This window comes from Catharus ustulatus, chromosome 28 (genome assembly GCF_009819885.2).
Source record: "Catharus ustulatus isolate bCatUst1 chromosome 28, bCatUst1.pri.v2, whole genome shotgun sequence".
NCBI classification, from domain to species: Eukaryota; Metazoa; Chordata; class Aves; order Passeriformes; family Turdidae; genus Catharus; species Catharus ustulatus.
Genome location: NC_046248.1, coordinates 5,630,463 through 5,651,117, shown reverse-complemented (window position 1 = coordinate 5,651,117; position 20,655 = coordinate 5,630,463). Strand labels below are relative to the sequence as shown.

Sequence of the window (20,655 nt, the reverse complement as noted above, 5' to 3'; positions counted from 1 at the left end):
TTGGATGGATTGATTTCTATGGATCGATTTGGATGGATGGATTTCTATGGATTGATTTGGATGCATTGATTTGGATGGATTGATCTGGATTGATTGATTTGGATGGATTGATTTGGATGCATTAATTTGGATGGATGGATTTATATGGATCAATCTGGATTGATTGATTGATTTGTATGGATTGATCTGGATTGATTGATTTGGATACATTGATTTGTATGGATGGATTTGTATGGATGGATTGGTATGGATTGATTTGTATGAATTGATCTGGGTGGATTGATTTGTATGAATTGATTTGGATGGATGGATTTGGATGGATGGATTGGTATGGATTGATTTGTATGGATCAATTTGTATGGATCAGTTTTTATGGATTGATTTGTATGAATTGATTTGTATGAATTGATTTGTATGGATTGATTTGTATGGATTGGTTTGTATGGATTGATTTGTATGGATTGATTTGTATGGATTGGTTTATATGGATCAGTTTGTATGGATTGATTTGTATGGATTGATTTGTTTGGATTGATTTGTATGGATCAATTTGTATGGATTGGTTTGTATGGATTGATTTGTATGGATTGATTTGTATGAATTGATTTGGATGGATGGATTTGTTTGGATGGATTTGTCCCACGCTGGTGTCAGCAGAGGCACAGTGTGCCCCTTGTGTGCCCCTGTGGCAGTCAGCAGGACACAGAGTGCACTTCATCTGCTCCAGAGCCACCCTCCTGCCTGGCCCTGGCACTCAGCTCTGCCTTCATGGCACTGCTGGGTGTGCCTGGGACTGCTGCTCCTCTCCCTGGCTGGAACAGCTCTGGGCAGGGCTCAGGGCAGGGACAGAACTGCTGGGAAATGCAGCTGGAGCAGCAGAACCTCACTGGGCAGGGCTCAGGGCAGGGACAATCCTGCTGGGAAATGCAGCTGGAACAGCAGAACCTCACTGGGCAGGGACAGAGCTGCTGGGAAATGCAGCTGGAGCAGCAGAACCTCACTGGGCAGGGACAATCCTGCTGGGAAATGCAGCTGGAGCAGCAGAACCTCACTGGGCAGGGACAGAGCTGCTGGGAAATGCAGCTGGAACAGCAGAACCTCACTGTGCAGGGACAGAGCTGCTGGGAAATGCAGCTGGAGCAGCAGAACCTCACTGGGCAGGGACAATCCTGCTGGGAAATGCAGCTGGAGCAGCAGAACCTCACTGGGCAGGGACAATCCTGCTGGGAAATGCAGCTGGAGCAGCAGAACCTCACTGGGCAGGGACAGAGCTGCTGGGAAATGCAGCTGGAGCAGCAGAACCTCACTGGGCAGGGACAGAACTGCTGGGAAATGCAGCTGGAGCAGCAGAACCTCACTGGGCAGGGACAGAACTGCTGGGAAATGCAGCTGGAGCAGCAGAACCTCACTGGGCAGCTCAGAGCTGTGACAGAGCTGCTCCCCCTCTGTGGCACAGGCCTGGCACAAAAAGTGCCATTCCCTGGGTGTTCTCCTCCCCAAACCCACCCTTCTCTCTAAATCAGCAAATCTCCACCCTCCCATCCTCTGGTTAATTCAGATCTTGACTTGCAAGCCAGGCTGATGGAACCACGGAATATCCTGAATTTACAAGGATTCATTCTGTAACAATTACCAAAACCAACAGCCAAAAACACCCTCTGAAGAACACTGATCTCCAAGGGTTTGCAGCTCTCCAGTGACGAGCAGGATGGATTTGGCTCACGCCCCTCTCAATCCTTTCAGGATAACTCATTTCCAATTTCACCCTCTGTGCACAAATTCCTTGTGAACACAGAGGAAATCTGGGACTGGTTTGGATTTCCCCCGTGCCCAGAGCTGATATTCCAGTGCCAGGAGGTGCAGGACAGTGAACACTCTGAGCTGTCAAACCTGCACAGGATGCCTGGATGTAAAACCCTCCCAAACGCTGCAGGCACTGGGGAATTGCAATTCCAAGGGGGAGAAGTCCACAGATTGTTAAAAAATGCACAGAAACCAGGCTGGCACAGCAAACAGTTGGGTGGTGGGGGAGTGTTTGCAGAAACATCACAAACTTTGCTCCATTCCCACCCTCCTGCCCAGGCAAAGGCAAAACTGGATAAAATTTTGGTGGAACTAAGCTGGTGGAACTTCGGCCTCCCAGGGTGAATTTTTTTTAAAGAGAAAATACAGTGGGATGAAGGTTAAAATGCATTAAAGCTTGGAATGTAGGTTTGGAAAGCTCTGTCTGGGACCCAACTTTGCTGCCTCTCACAAATAAAAACTTTCAGCAGCCCCTGGGGAGCAGGGAGCCTGAGCAGGGAGTGCCAGGGTGCTGCCAGCGAGATCCTCTGGGGAAGGGGGAGGCAATTGTTTAAGTCCTGTCAGATGCATCATCCCTGGTGCTGTTACAAAACCAACCTGTATTCAATCTGCAGCGATTGCTAATAACTATTAACTCCTCTCCCAATTGTTCTGCTTCAATCATGTTTTCTCTCGCTGTCCTTCACCTGGGTATTTTTAGGTTTGTAATTTTTTTTTTTTTTTTGAAGATGTGACTATGTGTTCAGTTGCTGCTTCTCTGTACATCCCTCCCAATTATGCTGGTGGGTATTTTTCTCTCAACCCCCCAGAATGGGTTTATTTCTGGTTTACTCTTCCCTGTTGGTTTCCATGTGGTTATGTGGGAGGCTGCACTTTCTTTATCAAAGCAGAGAGCCATGATTAGTCCATTCAGAAAATGTAAATGCAGCCTTATGTGTTCTGGAGCGCTGGGGAGAGGGAGAGGCTGCAAGGAGCAATAAAAGCTGTGAGAACAGAGCTCAGAGCCCTGCAGGGCTGCCCCAGCTCAGGGATGGCCACAATTCCCATTTCAGAGGGACACAAATAAACCACAGAGCTGCCTGGAGTCACCTGAGTGACAGAAACTCTCTGTGCTGGGCATCCTCTTGCACGTGTAGCTGCTTTCATTCATCCCAAATTTCTCTGTGAGGTGTCCCAGGGCCTGCAAGCTCTGATAAATCCACACATAAATACAAATATTTGATTGTGCTCGCTGCCCCAGGTTGCCAAGTGCCAGCGCTGGGGATGGATCAGCAAAATCGGCAGCATTGAGAGTGCTCTGTGCAATCTGCAGCTCCAGGGAGAGAAATGAACCCTTCAGCAGCAGCTCAGGTTTTTCAATCAGCTCCCCTGAATGCTGCAGCTGACACACTCCAGCACAGAACTTGGAGCTATTACCTAAAATATGGCACCTTGCAAACTGCTTGTCTATAAACCCCGTCCTATTTTGATATCCCAGGCAATCTGGAGCTTCAGCAAATTAAGATTCCCTGCAACAAGAACTCTCTGACCCCCAGCCCCTTTGTATCTGCTTATTCCAAGCTTTTGCATATTTGTATGACAGCTGAGAAAAATGTGATTATCTCTGGGATTACTGGAGTCTGGAATTAGATGCCCAACATTTGCTCTGTTTTCTCTGAGCACCTTTCAGCTCCAGCCCTGTCTCCATCCCTGCAGCCACCCCAGAGATGGGCACAGGGCCCCTCCAGCCCCTGCTCCCCTTGAGACGTCCCCACACAGATCTGGGAGGTGAACTTTAGTCACCCGGGCTTGAAAAGCCACAATTATAAAGAACTTGCTAATTTAAAAGCCCTCAAAAATAGAAACACCCCCCCAACATTGCCATCCATATTGTTGAACAGGAAGAATCACTCATGCCCCAGTACATGAATCATTCATCACCCCCATGAGGTTATGGATGCTCTAAAAATGTGTTTGTGAGTGCTAAAATGGTGATTATAACAAATACTACAGCAGTACTTCAGCCCACCATGTCCAGGCATGTGTAAAGCTCCTTATTTGCACTTTGATGGCAAAGCTGTAAGAATGAGAGGGTTTTTTTTTTTAATTTCACTTACAAGGGAGTCAGAAGTCGACATCAGAATTTCCATGTGAGTGGAGTCCTGCATATTGGTTTATTTTCATTTGTCAGGCAGGTTGTGATCCGTGCCTGGGGCCTGTGCTGTCAAACTGGGGCTTATTAAAGCATTACAGTTATTATTATAAAGCATTACAGTGATTATTATAAAGCATAACACGATTATGATTATTGCTATTCTTATTTTGGAACGGCACATAAGGTACCAGTGGATCCAGGTTTGTGCTTGTCCTCCTTCTCTAGAAATCCAGACTGAGAGAGGAGCCTTCCCCTCAAATTCAGCACTGGGATGCAAAGCAGGATTTAGTATTTCCAAGGAATTGCTGGGGAGAGAGCTGCCAGCTTGGGGGATCCCTCTGGATTTATTTCCAGACTGAAGACAAGGACTGAGAGTAAATCCCAGCCCCTTTGGTGGCTGCAGCTCCCACCCACATGGATTTCCATCCCTGGATAACTGCAGGGCTCCCTCCCTGACTGCTGGATCCCTGGGAGGGGGTCAGTGTTATTACTATTAATTATTATTATTATTATTATTATTATTATTATTATTATTATTATTATTATTATTATTATTATTATTATTATTATTATTATTATTGTATGATTTATAATAATAATAATATAATATATTATAAATATATTATAAATTGGACAGAGCCAGGGCTCTGACCCAAATGGGGCCACAGCAGGGAGGTGCTCAGGGCACACAAAACCTTTCCCAGACCTGTCCTGGCCCCTCATGTCCCAGCTGGGGTTTCAGAGCCAAAGCTTTTGGAGGAAAAAGGATTCTGAGAAGCGCAGCAGCTGCAGCACAGCAGAGCTTGGGTGGCACAAACACTTCTGGGGCAAGACCCGAGGGAATTGGGCAGATTTTCCTGTCCTTGTCACCAAGGAAAGTGTGCACATAGAGGGAATGTGCTGGGATCAGGCAGCACTTTAAAAACCATCTTATTATCTGATTTTGATTTGCCAGTGCTGGTTCTGGAGGGCTGGAAGGGGCAGGGCTGGTGAGAATTCCCAAACTGCTCCCATCACACCAAAGCCAGGCAGCATTTGCACAAATTCTCTGCTTTTCTTACGGGTTCTCCACACCTCTGATTCCTCTGCCAGCACATCTGGCTCAGGTTCACATCTGGGCTCAGGGGGGGTGTCCTGGCACTGCCCTTTGGTCCCAACATTTACAGTAACCACGGCAATATACATTAAATTACAGTAATTACCACAATTTCGAGTTTATTGCCAATGCACCGTGTTTACCAGAATTACTACTAGAGAGAGAGTTCAATAACTTGAATATGTCCATCAGCTTTCAGCTTCCCACAAAAATATCATTCCAAAACATCTTTAATGAGTCAGGTGGGACAACACAGTGACCACTAAGAGTGGGTCTGATTCCTGATGCCACAGAAAAAAACCAAAGTGCCAGGAACACCAGCAAGCCCTGATCACAGAGAAATCCCATCCCTGATTTCTGGGGGATTCTTTCCTGGAGAGAACCACAGGCTCCAGCATAAAATCCCATAAAGGAGAATATTTATTTTATTATTTTTTATTTTAGGATGACCTGCAGGTTTTCTTGGGTTTCTGTGCCTGTTTCACCTTCAGCAAGTTGGGCACCTCTGTTCAGATCATGATTTTATTCTCTGCACCCTGTGCCTTTTATTTATTATTATTCTTTATTATTTATTACCCTGATGAATAAACAGCCCCAGGTTTAGTCCTGCCTGAACTTCCACAATAACTCACACCCAGCACCTTAATTAAAAACATTGGAGCTCCATGTGAAGGAAAATCTGCTCCCTGCCAAGCAGGGGGAATATTCATGGATTTCTGGAGCCCTGCTAATGATTTTGTGGATTAGAGGAAAATGGAAATCAAATGGAATTCACTGTGCTGGTCACTGGGTTAGGAATTGTTCATGGTGGATGCAGTGTGCACTTCCCACGGGCTGGAAACTCTGCTGACTGTGAAATAAAATAAATAAAAATTAAAATAAAGTCAAATAAAATTCAGGAGAGCAGCAGCTGAGTGAGCAGTGATCCCAGGGCTGGGCAGAGTGAGAGGAATTCCTCAAATCAGCCCAAAAATGCAGCACTGAAGGTTCAAATGTTTCCCCTGGCTGGGGATTTGTCAGTGATGTTACCAAAAATTTTTGTGGAATGTGGGAAGAAAATATTTATCTTTCCAAGGTTTGGGGTTTTTTTTTTTGGGCAGCCCAAAATCATGAACTGAGCAAGAAAATCCAATTATTTTCCAGTTGGGAAATCCAATCTGTTCTTGGGCTGTGCTCCACACAGGAGCTGTAGTCTGAATTTTAATGAAGATTTGATGAGATAAATTCAGTCTGGCTTCTTCTGCTTGGTGAAAACAAGAGAAAACCCTAAACCACTTTTGTCACATTTTGGCTCAGGGATGAGCAAAGTGGCCTTGATTTAACATAGAAAATAGTAATTATTTCATCTGAAAATAGTAATGATTTCATCTTGAAAGTAGTAATGATTTTATCTGGAAATGAGCCATGATTTCACCTGAAAATAGCCAAGATTTCAGCTAGAAAATATCCATTATTTTAGCTAGAAAATATCCATGATTTCACCTTGAAAATAGCCACAATTTCACCTGAAAATAACCAAAATTTCACCTGAAAATAGCCATAATTTCACCTGGAAAACAGGTGGTGCCACACGTGATGGAAGCAAAATCCTCCCAGGACCAGAATTCACTAAGCCTGAGAGAATTTCAAATGTTGTGTGGGACCCCTCTGCTCTTGGGAAGTTTGATTGTCCAGGCAAACAATTCCAAAGGCCAGGCAGGGAAAAATGTTCCCCAAAATGCACAGAAAAAAACCCCAGGGTTTTTCCTTCTTAGGGAAACTGAAGTGAGCAATAATTCTGCCAGGAACGTGAGCTCTTGTGGCAAAACAAGGAGCAAAAAAAAGAAAATTTGGGGCTTTGTGGGTGGGACAAGCTGAGCAGAGCGGGGACACGATGAGGGTGGAATTAAATATTGCAAATATGAAAGGTATTAAATGTTGCAGGTTTAAAAGGTGTTAAATATTGCAGATGTAAAAGATATTAAATATTGGAAATATAAAAGTAGTTAAATATTGGAAATATAAAAATAATTAAATATTGCAGGTATAAAAGGTATCAAAGGGACACACTACATTTCAGAAGGAAATATTTATTTATTATAGCAGCTAGCTGCTTTTTATACCTTTTACAAAGTTTACACTTTATTCATTGGCTACAATAGATTAACACAACATTTATTGGTGCAGTTTCCACCACTGTTTTTAATAAAACTTTTCTAAAAATGCTTTTCTCAGCAGCAGGTTTCTTCTTGCTCATCTTCTTCTTTTCTTTTTGGCCCTGGTAAAATTATTTTCAGAAATAATCCTTATCAGTTAATTCTCTCTGGCTCACAGACCAGCTGTAAGCCCCTTTCAATTAAATACTGTAGATGTAAAATATATTAAATATTGCAGATGTAAAAGCTATTAAGTACTGGAGATATAAAAGGTATTAAGTATTGCAGATGATAAAGGTATTAAATGTTGCAGATGTAAAATATATTAAATATTGCAGATGTAAGTGGTATTAAGAATTGGAGCTATAAAAGGTATTAAGTACTGCAGATGTAAAATATATTAAATATTGCAGATGTAAAATATATTAAATATTGCAGATATTAAAGGTAATGAACTGTGAAAAACACGTTTTACTGTTTTGGTAAAATTTAAAAGGTTTAATAAAAAGATAATGGGAGTCAAACATAAAGTAAAGGGTTAAAATGGTTGGGTGCTTGGTAAGCTGTTAATATTGGAAACGTTTTTTAAAATATACTTTACAATACATTAATTTGTTGTATATTTATAGGGATTTTTTTATAGTTAAAAGTTTTTGGGAACTATTTAGCATGGCTACTGTTTGGGTTTGCTTTTTTAGAGTATGTGTGTTTTTTGGCTTGTGGTTTAACATTTTTTTTATTATTTTTAAATTTGAGTGGTGCTTTTGGCTTTTTGCAGTTGGTGTTGATAATTGTGTTAGTTGTAGGGTTTTTATTACACATTTATGGGCTGTTATTTTAATTAAGTGGGTAGTTTAAGCATATTATTTTTAAAAAAACCTTATGTTTAACTTTTGCTATTAGAAGAAAAAAAACTCATACAGAAAAGCTATTTCAACATTATACATATAGCCAATACAACACACACATATACATATTAATTTTAATAGTGGTGAAAAGCCAATAATATGTTATGAACTTCTGACATGACCCATTCTGGGGAAGGCCAGGCCAAGGAGCTCGGGCAGCTCTGGCCATGGAGCCCCAGCAGCCCCAGGGCTCCCAGAGCAGCTGCTGAGCCCCAGCTGCTGAGCCAGCACAGCTGGAAAGCAAACCCAGAGCCAGAGGTGCTGCTGCTCCCTCCTGCTGCAGAAATTCCTGCTCCCTCCTGCTGCAGGAATTAATTCCTGCTCCCTCCTGCTGCAGGAATTCCTGCTCCCTCCTGCTGCAGGAATGCCAGAGGTGCTGCTGCTCCCTCCTGCTGCAGGAATTAATTCCTGCACCCTCCTGCTGCAGGAATGCCAGAGGTGCTGCTGCTCCCTCCTGCTGCAGGAATTAATTCCTGCACCCTCCTGCTGCAGGAATGCCAGAGGTGCTGCTGCTCCCTCCTGCTGCAGGGATTAATTCCTGCTCCCTCCTGCTGCAGGAATTCCTGCTCCCTCCTGCTGCAGGAATGCCAGAGGTGCTGCTGCTCCCTCCTGCTGCAGGAATTCCTGCTCCCTCCTGCTGCAGGAATTCCTGCTCCCTCCTGCTGCAGGAATGCCAGAGGTGCTGCTGAAGGAGCACTGGAACAGCTGGGATGGAATGATCAGAGGTCATTGGGATTTGAGACTGGAGGAGAACTGGGTGGAGGATGTTATAAGGGCATAACATACTGTTGGCTTTTCACAATTATTAAAATAAATGTTGTATGTATAATGTTAAAATAGATTTTTTGTATGGATATAAGTTTTTTCTTTTAATAGCAAAAGTTAAACGTAAGTTTTTTCAAAATAGTATACTAAAACTACCTGCCTAGTTAAAATAACAGCCATAAACGTGTAATAAAACCCTGCAGCTAACACAACAACTGTCAACACTCAACAACTACAAAAAACCAAAGCCACCACCCAAATTAAAAAATAATTTAAAAAAAAATTAAAACCACAAGCCACAAAACACACATACTCTAAAAAAGCAAACCCAAAGAGTAACCATACTAAACAATTCCCAAAACTTTTTATTAAACATAAAGAACTGTAAATATACAGCAAATTAATGTATTGTGAAGTGTATTTAAAAGAGAATTCTGAAACCTGGCTGTTATAACCCTTTACTTTATGTTTGTCTCCTATTATCTTTTTATTAAACCTTTTAAATTTTACCAAAACAGTAAAACGTGTTTTTCACAGAGGAATACTGGGAGCCTTCCCTGTGAGGTTGGAGCCTATGAGGGACAGGACAATAATAATTAATTAATAATTAATTATGTGTTTGGAGTTTTAAATGCAGGAAGTGTCACTTGGAGCCAGTGCTGATTGACACATCCTCATCGAGGCTGCTCAAAGGATCTCAGATCTCGGGGATTATTTGGGGCAAATTCCCCCAAATCTGGGTTAAAGAGGGGGGAAGGGAAGGGGAAGAAAAGAGCTCTCCCTGGAACTCGCTGATTTTTACACATTTTTGTAACCAAGCTCAGTGGCAGTGGAAGAGCAGATGTACAACGAGTGCTCGGTGACACAAGTGGAGGGCAAATATTTGATGGCTTCAATCTGAATTATTATCATTTACTTTTAATAAAGTGAGGCTGAAGGACCCAAGAGCTGCAGTATCCCTGTGCCAGGTGCTGCATAAACATGGGAAGTCTGGCTGGAGGGGAAGCAAAAAGGAATTCAGCCAAGGAATTAACACAGTTTATTTCTGCAATTAAATTGTTTTACACTTCAAATGCCAAGTACCAAAATGTGAACATTAAACAGACAAAAACAAATAATGGGGGGAAAAAAAATTTGCCATGTTTTATCCAGTACTTAAAAGTAAATATTTTATTCAAATTTCAGCCACTTCTGTACATAACTAAGGTGGGTGGGAAGTGAAGAGATTCAACCTTTGCAGTTCCTCCAAAAGAACACAATTGGCTCTGTGACTGATTAAGGGTTATTTGCAGACTTTGGTGGATGATCTCAAACACTGCACAGATTCCACAGGAATACAGATCACCAGCATTCATGGAGCTGGGAATTTATTAGATTAGTCAGAGGCTCAGATCTCATCAGGGAGATTTGGCATTAGGATACAGATAAAGGAATTATGAGGAGGAAAAAAAGGGCTTTTGTGGAGAACAGGATGTTGGGTCTATAGCAATGCAATATTTAATAAGAACCAATATCTTCCAGGCTGGACAGCATCCCTGTGTGAGAGCACAGGGGAGGAATAAATCTCCCCTTGAGCCACTCAACATCGAGATGTGCCCAAAGTTTCTGGTTGTGTGTCCAGAGCTGAAAGCACAGAGCCACAAATGGTTTTTAAAAAGCCTTTCCTGCCCATCCTCTCCAGCCAGCTGAGAAGGGCTCAAGTGAGCTGAGTCTGGAGCAGATCCAGCTTGAAAAAAAATCCTCTGCCAAATGCTGCAGAGGTCAAAGCTTGCCCTGATTCACCCACAGATTCCCAAAGAACAGGAGGAACCCGAGGCTCTGCTCCAGCAGCCAAACCTCCCCTGAATTCCAGGTGGGCAGGGGCAGTGCTGGGTTTTTCTGGGAGGAGATTGCTGCTGGAGGGAGCTATTTATACCCCAAACTGCTCCTAAAATGATTATTCATGGCCAAAACCCCAAACCACACAAACCCATCCCCTGCGACCTCTCCTGGCTGAATTTCCTGGGTTTGACTGAAGAAAGAAAATGTTAAAATGGGAGGATTTCTGCTAAAACCATGTTTGGTTGAAGACCTTGACTGAAGACAGGGCCATAATCTTCAATTGTAAAGATTCCTTTAAAAATGGAACCGTTTTTTATCAGCAGGAGGGCAGGTTAAAGGGAGTCACAGGAGCACTGCTCCCCCTCGAGGGAAGGCAGCTCTGAATTCTTCTTCCCTTCCACGAGGGCTTGCTCAGAAATCTGGAAAGGTGAGATTGTCAGAGGGTCTGAAAGCAGCAGGCAGGGAATTCCAAGAGAAATTCAGCCTTGGGACATCCTCTGCAGAGGGTCCAGCCCACTGTGTGCTCTGGATTTCAGGGAGGGCAGGAGCACAGTCCTGGGGAGGCTCTGGTCCATCATCCATCAAAGGCTCTGGGAAAAAACTTCTTCCCTGCAAGACAAATTCAAACTCAGCCAAAAATCCCATAGGGAAATAGGGATGATTGAAGGAGCAACACCACAAATGGTGAAATCTGCCTTAAACCCTTGAAATTCTGGAGCCACAAGGCACTGGGATTGTCCCAGAGCCAGGAAAGCCTCCCTGCACTCCAGAGGAGGGTCTGTGTGCCTGGGAGGGGGTGAATACAGCCTGGAACTGCAGCAGGGAGCTCTCAGCACTGGGGTTGTCAGGCAGGGAAGTGCTGGGAGCAGAAAATATCTTGGCATCAGCCAGAGCAGCTGGGGTGGGGCACTCAGGGGGCACCCACAGAGCCCTGCCCAGAGCTCAGAAGGGAAAACTGGGACTGGGTGCTCACTGTGAACACCAGTTACAGCATCCAATCAGAGATTATGCACTAGCAGGAATGGTTCTGAATCAGAAGTGAGCAATAGCTGCAATTAATGCACATTTGGTACCTTGGATAGAGCTGCAATCAATGCACCTTTGGTATATTGGCTAGAGCTGCAATTAATGCACCTTTGGTATATTGGCTAGAGCTGCAATTAATGCACCTTTGGTATATTGGCTAGAGCTGCAATTAATGCACCTTTGGTACCTTGGGTAGAGCTGCAATTAATGCACATATGGTACCTTGGATAGAGCTGCAATTAATGCACATTTGGTACCTTGGGTAGAGCTGCAATTAATGCACCTTTGGTACCTTTGATAGAGCTGCAATTAATGCACATTTTGTACCTTGGGTAGAGCTGCAATTAATGCACCTTTGGCACCTTGGATAGAGCTGCAATTAATGCACCTTTGGTGCCTTGGATAGACCTGCAGTTAATGCACATTTGGTACCCTGGATAGAGCTGCAATTAATGCACCTTTGGTGCCTTGGATAGAGCTGCAATTAATGCACATTTGGTACCTTGCACAGCACAGGATCTGGGGAATGGGGAGCCAGCAGAAAGGGAGAGGAGGAGGATTTTCAAGAGGCTTTTGGAAGGAGCTGATGGCAGAACTGCTGCTTTGATAGATGTGAAGGTTGCAGTGTTGAAATTAGAGTTCAGCCCCCTAAAAGCCCCAGGCTGGCCAGGATTTTTGGATTTTCGTCTCCAACTCTGCCCCTGTGGGTGCAGAGGTGGCCAAACCTCCTGCTCACTGCTCCTGGAGAGCAGAGGGCAAAGAGGAGCTGTGCCCCTCCAAGGGCAGGAACACTCAGGTGTGATCACTGCCAGGCCCTCAGTCACAGCTGTCACCTCCCCTGTCACCTCCCTGCTGCATTCACTCAGTGCCCGGGGGAGTTGTGTTTATTTAAAGCCACCAGGGTGATTTCTGTGTCAGCTGCTCCTGCAGGAGCCCAGGGAAGAGGATGGGCTTTTTCAGCAGCTCTCAGGTCAAGGCAGGATTTGCAATATTTTCCTCACTTTCCTCCTCCCCTCAATGCCTGCAGAGACTGAACCTGAGCAGGAATGGGGAGGAAAAGGTTCCCACTCAGTGCCAGCTGTGCCACACCTTCCCTGCTCTCCAGGAACCACAGCAGTTAAAAAAAACATTAAAAATATTTTAAAAAACAACAAAACAAACCAGTGAAACTACTCCACAAGATGCTTCCCCTCACCCCCCTCCTCAAACATTTTTCTCCTTCCCTTTCTTTTCCACCTCCTCTCTTCTCCAAAGAAATGATGTTCTTTCCTTGACTGCAGTGTCTGTGTTGCATCCTCAGAGGAGCCCAGCAAACATCTCGAGGACAGGGAGAATGTCAGTCTGACAGCTTCCCATGGCCCATTGATTCCAGAATTCCAGAAGAAAGCAACAACACTCAGGGAGGCAGCGTTCCGTGCAAATTCCACTTAGGCATTGATTTCTGTGCGAGCCTTGGGAGAGGATCTGGCTGTGAGCAGCCCCAGCAGCCTGGTGGGCAGCAGCAATCAGCAGCAAACACCAACCTGGCAAGCAGCAAATATCAGTCTGGGGACAGCAGGGAGAGGCTGCTCTGGAGCATCGTCACTGGGGGCTTTGGCTGCTGTTTCCCTGTTGGAAAATGGAGTTAGGTCCCAAAATTGTGTCTGGGGTGCAGAGGAAAGCTCACCCCAAAATCCAGAATTCATCTTAAATTAAAGCCTTGGGGGGTTCCCAAGCTGTTTGAAGTTTTGGCCCCAAATCTTCCCCAGTGGCAGTGCCTGACTCTCCTCAGCACCAGCCCTGCCAGGATTTTATTGCTGGAAGTGTTTGCAAGCACCAAAACACCAAAAGCAGAGTTCTACCCTTGCTGCTCCTGAGGGAAAGAAGGTTTCAGAGACACAAAGGGATTTGTGGGGCTGGGAACACCCCAGAGACACAAAGGGATTTGTGGGGCTGGGAACACCCCACATTTCCCAGGGAGATCTTTCCTGCCCCTCTGCCACCATCACAACTCGACAATCCACTGAAATACTGGCACAGAAAATGAACATTTCAGAGCTTTCCCTCTGCAAAGGAGCAGGGGCTGAGAGCAGCTGTGAACTCAGCACTGGCTGCAGATTCCTGCCCTGCAGCTGCTCCCAGCAGGTCTGGGGAGCAGAGCCCCTCACTGCAGGATGCTGCATTGCTGCTGCTGCATTGCTGCTGCACGGCTGAGCCCACGCTGCAACCTTGCAGCCCTGTCCTGCCCTTGACCCTGCAGCAAATCCAGCTCTGGATTAGCTCAGCCACGCTGCAAATCTGCGGGGGCTCTGCCTGGGAATTAGAGTGGCTTTGCTGCCGTTAATTCACAGAGGGAATTTGGTCCTTTTTGGGCTCTTTCTCCCTCAAACCTCAGCAAGGCCAGAGCCAGGTGTTATTTGTGCCTTTCCCTGTGTTTTTGATCCTTTCTCCCAGGAAAATGCAGCTTTGTGGGCAGGGAAAAGCCCCCCCTGCTCCAGCCTGCTCTTTAAGAGCTTCTTTCTTCTCTGCTGAGGAACTGTCAGCACTAAAATCCAAAATTGCTCCTCAAAGCAGGACTGAGAGACTCACAAAACACCTTAATGGCCACCAAAAATGCTTCTGAATGATGCCAGCTCTGGGGCTGGAGAAAAGAAGGTTTTTAGGATTGAAAACTCAAACTTTGCAAAGTTGGGAATTAACAGAGCTGTCCATGTAGCTGTAGTTTGTACCATGAGAATGTGTACTTTAATTGTGTGATCACAGTTTTAATTTCTAGGTTTTGGTGTTTAAGTTATCCTATTTCATGCAAAATATTTGGAATTTTTTTTTCTGTTTCATTTTCCCAAATTAAAACTTTTTGCTTTTAAAAATAGAAACACCAAATCTTTTCATTTGTACAACATTCAAACACGAACTTTTAACTGATGCATATAAAGACAAAAATGATTACTGTGAAAATGGTTCTATTTAAAGAAAAAAAAATCTTGAGGGAGATAGAGAAGGAAATGAAAGGAAATGTTGATTACATTATCCAGGGATTTTTACAGCCTCCCTGAGTAAATTCCTGATGAATGGACACAAGAGATGAGCTGTAATTACTCCTCCAGCTCCAGCAGGGAGCTGGAACTGCCTGGAAAAGGCTGGAATTGCTGAGCCCATCTCCCTGTCTGTGCCCTTTCCTTTTCAAAGCCAACTTTATTCCTGAGTCAGGGCTCAGAAAAACCAGCACAGGCCCAAGGGGCTGATCCTGCCCCTCTCAAACCCCTCCATCCCTTTTACACCTCACTCTTCCCCATGTCCCTGCTTTTTTTTTTTTCCTGTCCCACCCTGCATTTTCTGCATGGTTCTGCCTCCTCGAGATAGTTTTGCATTATGAAAGGGCAACAGGAGAAGAGAAAAAACTGTTGCTGTATTTAGCATTGATTTTTCCCCTTCACTCTGAGTCACAGAAGCTAACATTTAATTAATTTCTGACACTTTGACAGCTCCTAAGAAGACATTTGTAGAGCTATCAAGTGCTGCTGATAGCACTGTCAGACAGACACTTTTTGAATTATCAGCTATTAAGGACCCATATGCAACAAATTTCCAAGGATTATTATCCAAATTGTTCTCTGAATGAGAAAAGCACACAAAAGCTCAGTGAAACATAAAGAAACCATTGTTCCCAGGTGAATTTGATATTTGCAAATGTTTTGCTATTTTGATCACTTACGTGGATTAATAAATCGAAGTCACTTTGTCTTTTAGGAAGGGAATTAAGTGGCCCTGGTTTGGGGTGTCTGAGAGTACGGCCACGTTGGGAAATGTGGAATATTCGATCCCAGGAAGTGCTGAGCAGGGGATGAGGCCACAGAAACGTGGAATTGTTTAGGTGGGAAAAGCTAAAGTCAAACCAGCACCACCCCTAGAGCCACCTGCACAGGTTTTTGGGCACTTTTGGTGATTCCCCTCCCTGGGAGAATGAGCAACCCTTTCCATGGATTTTTCCCCCCACAATATCCAACATAAACCTGTCCTGGCACAATTTGAGGTCTCTGTGGAAGGCTCAGGTGTTCCCAGCCAGCTGTTGGCCACTGGGTTATGGAGAGGTCTGGAATGATTTATGAACTGAAGGGATTTTCAAACTGGAACCCAAATTGCTCCTGCAAGGTGGAAATCCCTTCTGTGAGAGGGTCACAGGTGTAGTGTGGGAATATCCATCCCTGGCAGCTCTGCAGTGAGCAAGGCTGAGATCTCCTCCCCACACAGCCAGGAAAATCCTTTTCCAGCGGCCAAACATCCTGCAAGTCTCACTGCAAACTGGAATTTATTTTTCATATCCTGGCACGAGAGAGAGACCCCAAAACAGCAACACCCAGAGCTCCCCTCCATGCTCCACATCCTCCTCCAGCTCTGTTTGTTCACCTCCCTCAGACCAGAGGAGCTTTTGTGGTCTGAGTTTCAAGTTCATGACACACAAACCTCTGAATTTCTGCAGGGTTTTGTGACAGCACAGGGACAGAGAAGTCCAAAATCCACTCACAGTGGGTAAAACAGACACCAAAGCTTCTGTACTCCACAGAAATCCCATTTTTTTAAAATTTTTGCTTTGGAGGGGTGTTCATTACCAGGGAATGGTTGGGGGGTGTTGGTGTGGTGACAGGATCCTCCAAAGAAAAGCAGGAAAATCCTGTTCCCAGTGCCAGGAAGGGCTGTGGGGTGGCAGCAGTGCTGTCCCCACCGTGTCCCCCTTCATTGTCACCTCACTGGGGCAATGGCACAGGCAAAAGCTGCTGCAAAAAAAAGCTGCAAAGCTGCTGCTGTCGAGTTCCATCATTGTCACTATTCAGGTCTTGGGATTTAATATTTATTTATTTCACTGCTGGAGGAAAAATAATAAGGAAAAGGCAAAAGCAAAAAATAAAAGGAATACAGCCCAAAGCCCCATGAGGCACATGGAAAATAAACAAAGTTGGCCATGGCACTTCTGCCCTGAATTGTGCACACCTAACAGGGAGTCAGGGGACAAAAAATCCCAGGCACTCTGCCTGACTCAACTGTAACACAAAATAACTGACACAGCAATCTGGGGTGAACTGGAAATAAAACCCAACTTCTGGAATCCCTTCCTGGACCAGCTCTGCACCCCATTTCCAGCCCCTCATTTCACCCAGGGCAGGGAGAGCAGGTTCCAGGGGGTGAGGCAGCACAATCCTGATTTTCCATTTTTTTATTTTCCACGCTGACCCAACGGCCTCCCCAACCCCTGTGTGCCAGGGTGGAGCTGGCAGCCGGCACTGGGAGCCCCATGGATCCCCTCAACCTCTCGTGGTACGACGGGGACAGGAACTGGAGCCGGGCGCTGAACGCCTCGGAGGCGGCGCAGAAGCCGCACTACAATTACTACGCCGTGCTGCTCGCCCTCCTCATCTTCGTCATCGTCTTTGGCAACGTCCTGGTGTGCATGGCAGTGTCCAGGGAGAGAGCCCTGCAGACCACCACCAACTACCTGATCGTCAGCCTGGCTGTGGCTGACCTGCTGGTGGCCACGCTGTGCATGCCCTGGGTGGTGTACCTGGAGGTAAGGGCTCCTAATCCTGCGTGGGGTAAGGATGTTTTTATAGGGGCTGACAGGAAGGTCTCCGTGCTGGTCTGAAAGCAAAACTAGTGAGAGACCCCAGGTCAGAGGTATAATTTAATAGGGAAAAAAGAGAAAAATAAAATACATGCAATAGTACAAAAAGAAAAGCACTGCCAGTTCTGAACACAAGCTGACACCCCGCTGTCAGGGTGTGGGGGCAGTGCAGATGAAGTGCTCTTGTTGAAGCTGTGATCCTGTAGAAAGGTCTGGTAGCTCCTGTCCTCTGGGATCCAGTGGGTAAAGGCTGCCTTGGTGTTCCAAATCTCAGATTTTATCTGGTAGGAAATGCCTGGCTCCTCCCCCTGGGTGGAGCATCTCCCCATGGGATGATGGAATTTTATCAGCCATGCCCTGGGACTGAATGGCCATGAACAGGAGAGATCTCCTGGAGGGAGGATGGGAGTGGAAAAGATAAAGAACACTGCCCCAGCTGTTTTAACAGCTGGCCATTAACAGGAGATATCCACACAGAGATCAGGATCACTGCCCCAGCTGGTTTCAGCACTGGTGACAGAATCCATACTTTGGGCACATCTTTACACTGTAACCCAGCACAGATGTGTGTATATCAGAAAGATCTTGGAAAGTGGAATCTGGAGAACGAATAGAAATGATAGCAAGTTTTGATATAGAAGAATTGCTGAGCCTTACTGGGTAATAAGAAGGCAAAGGGTATGTTAGCATGTGAGTTGGAAGGGTTTTTGTGGCTCAGAGCAAAGGATAAACCCACCTCAAACAGAAAATGTTTTTACCAAGCAAAAAGATTTCACAGGCAAGCAAGAAAGCCAATGTTGCAAATAGAAAAAAGGTCTCAGAATTTTCCACTGTGAGAAAACTGAACAACAACTTTTAGCATAAACTGTAACACACTGACTTTTGTGATTGGAGGACAGTAACATGAATATGTCAGTAGTTCTGATAGGCCACAGGTAATAGTGAATTACTGATTGGTTGTTATGTATTAAAAGAAAAGTGAATAATGCTTTGTAACCAGAACTAGAGCTGGCTTCAGACAAACCTACAGGTGATGCTGGTAGGCTGAAACTTGGGTCTTGTCACCCTTGACCAGTGAATTGCTCCATTATTTAAATACAATAAACAGCATTTTAATAATAAATAAATTGCTGCATCATTTAAATACAATAAACAGCATTTTAAATAATAAATAAATTGCTGCATCATTTAAATACAATAAACAGCATTTTCAACAATAAATAAATTGCTGCATCCTCTGGATACAATAAATAGCATTTTCAATAATAAATAAATTGCTGTATCCTCTGGATACAAATAAACAGCATTTTAAAGAGCCAGTCTGGAGTCCCCCATCCCTCGTTTTGGCTCTTACACAAATTTCTATTATTGGCTTTTTGCAAATATTAAAATGAATGCTGTGTGTGTAATGTTGGAAAGTTTTACTGGGTGAATATAGCTTCATTTAGTTCTGCTATTAACAAAACTTAGAAATATCAGTGTGATAAATGTATTTTTCTTGGACTATAGCACAGTGATGTAAAAAGCTTTTGTTCACAAAACTATCTCAGAGAATGGTAAAAGAATCAGGAAATTCTTCACATTTTTGTGTTATCCTGTCTGGATAAGGATGGACAGACTCCTTCCCAAGGAAGGAATTTATTGATCTCTGTTTTCAGTGCCCACAGGATGGAGCCAAAAGGAGAAATAAAATAAATGTTGATTTACAGGATGGGGGAGGGAAGCAAGCTGGGGAAACTCAAAGGAATTTTTGAATAATGCATGAGGATCTATGAATATGCAACATGTTGATGCATTTAAAGAAGTGTTTTCTGAGTTAGGGAGTGCTCTTGGCTGAAGGCCAAGCACCCGGCCTATTCACCCTTTGCTTTATTGTCTTTGTCTCCTTTTTTTTTTTTTTTTTAATGTAAACCTTTTCAAATTTACCAGGAAAGTGAACATCGCTTTTCACACTGCGCTAAGGAAGGATGGGGAGGGTTTAGCAGCTTGGAAAGCAGCCTCCTGAAATCCCCCAGAAGTGTTTTTCATTCCCTAAATGCAGGCTTTTTCATTCCCTGAAACTGCAATTTTTTTCCCCCTGTTCCTGAAATTGTAGCTTTTTTGTTCCCGAAATTGCCATTTTCTTCCAGGAGATGCATGTGAGAGCAGGTAGCTTGAAACCCCACAGCCCAACTGCACCAGAAATTCGGGGCCAAGAGGGAAAGGACCCCAATTTTGTCTTCAAAACTCTGCCATGGTATCACACTGAAACCACATGAAATTTGTGGAGGTGGAAGGGACCCACAAGGATCGTTGAATCCAGCAATCCAAAATAAAAAACAGCAATCAAGCCCTGTTTCTGAAGGGCTGCAGGAAGGCAATTGTGGAAACAGGATGGGAATCCACAGCTTTTATATCCCAATAAAGGGGAGAAAATCGCTTTTCACACCTCAGCCTTCAGCACAAAATCATCCTGAGCTTCCAGCTCATTTCCAGGCACTTTGGGGATGATAACACAGAGAGGAGAGCAGGGGAAGGAGCCATCATCAGTGAGCCCTGATGCAAAGCAAAACAAACCCACTGACACAACGCTAATTATCACTGGAGTTAATGATTGTTTTCATGGCCCTCAGAGAACGTGAAGCCCAGAGCTCATTAACGTGACCCCGGGCTGGTGGGAGCCTCTGGGACTTGGGTATTCTATTCTATTCTATTCTATTCTATTCTATTCTATTCTATTCTATTCTATTCTATTCTATTCTATTCTATTCTATTCTATTCTATTCTATTCTATTCTATTCTATTCTATTCTATTCTATTCTATTCTATTCTATCCCATCCCATCCCATCCCATCCCATCCCATCCCATCCCATCCCATTCCTTTTTTACCACCCCCCAAGTGAAGCAGAGGCTGATGCTGGGAGAAGCTCCTTCTCCTTCAGGTCCAGACAGAAGAATCACTCAGATCCCTTGAATTTTAAGGCAGAAGAATAAACCATAAATTATGCAAAATTCTCTCCTTTTTCTGGTTTCACGAGCAGGGGCTGCTCAGGAGCCACAGCTGCCTTGATCTACCAGCTGGGACAATTTTCTCCAGGTTTTGTGTCACAAGCTTGGCCTAAAAATCAAAATGAAACACTTAAAAAAACCCCCCAGCCTTGGTGCAAACAGATCTTTTACACCCAAATTTTGGAGGGTTCTCCAACATAAATGAAAACACCAAGAGAAAGAACTGCTGCAGTTCCCAGCTTCTCCCAAACCATGCCCTCAGGAAATTGGTTTTACAGAGGTTTGGATCTGGCTGGAAACCTTTGCCTTTGGGCAAATTCTCCTCAAAGTTCCTGATGTAACTGTCTCTTAAGTGCTTTTTTAATCACTGAGTATTCATCTG

The 20,655-nt window shown here is 44.4% G+C and overlaps 1 protein-coding gene across 3 annotated transcripts in view; it reads left to right on the top strand.

Annotated features, from left to right (window-relative positions):
* Positions 1-20,655, top strand: part of DRD2 (dopamine receptor D2) — a 32,413-nt gene that overhangs the window by 2,035 nt on the left and 9,723 nt on the right. For all 3 annotated transcript variants that reach the window (XM_033081571.1, XM_033081574.1, XM_033081572.2), the window contains exon 2: positions 16,927-17,230. In XM_033081571.1, the coding sequence (XP_032937462.1) occupies positions 16,958-17,230 (273 nt within the window). In that variant the 5' untranslated portion in view covers positions 16,927-16,957. The remainder of the gene's footprint in view (positions 1-16,926; positions 17,231-20,655) is intronic.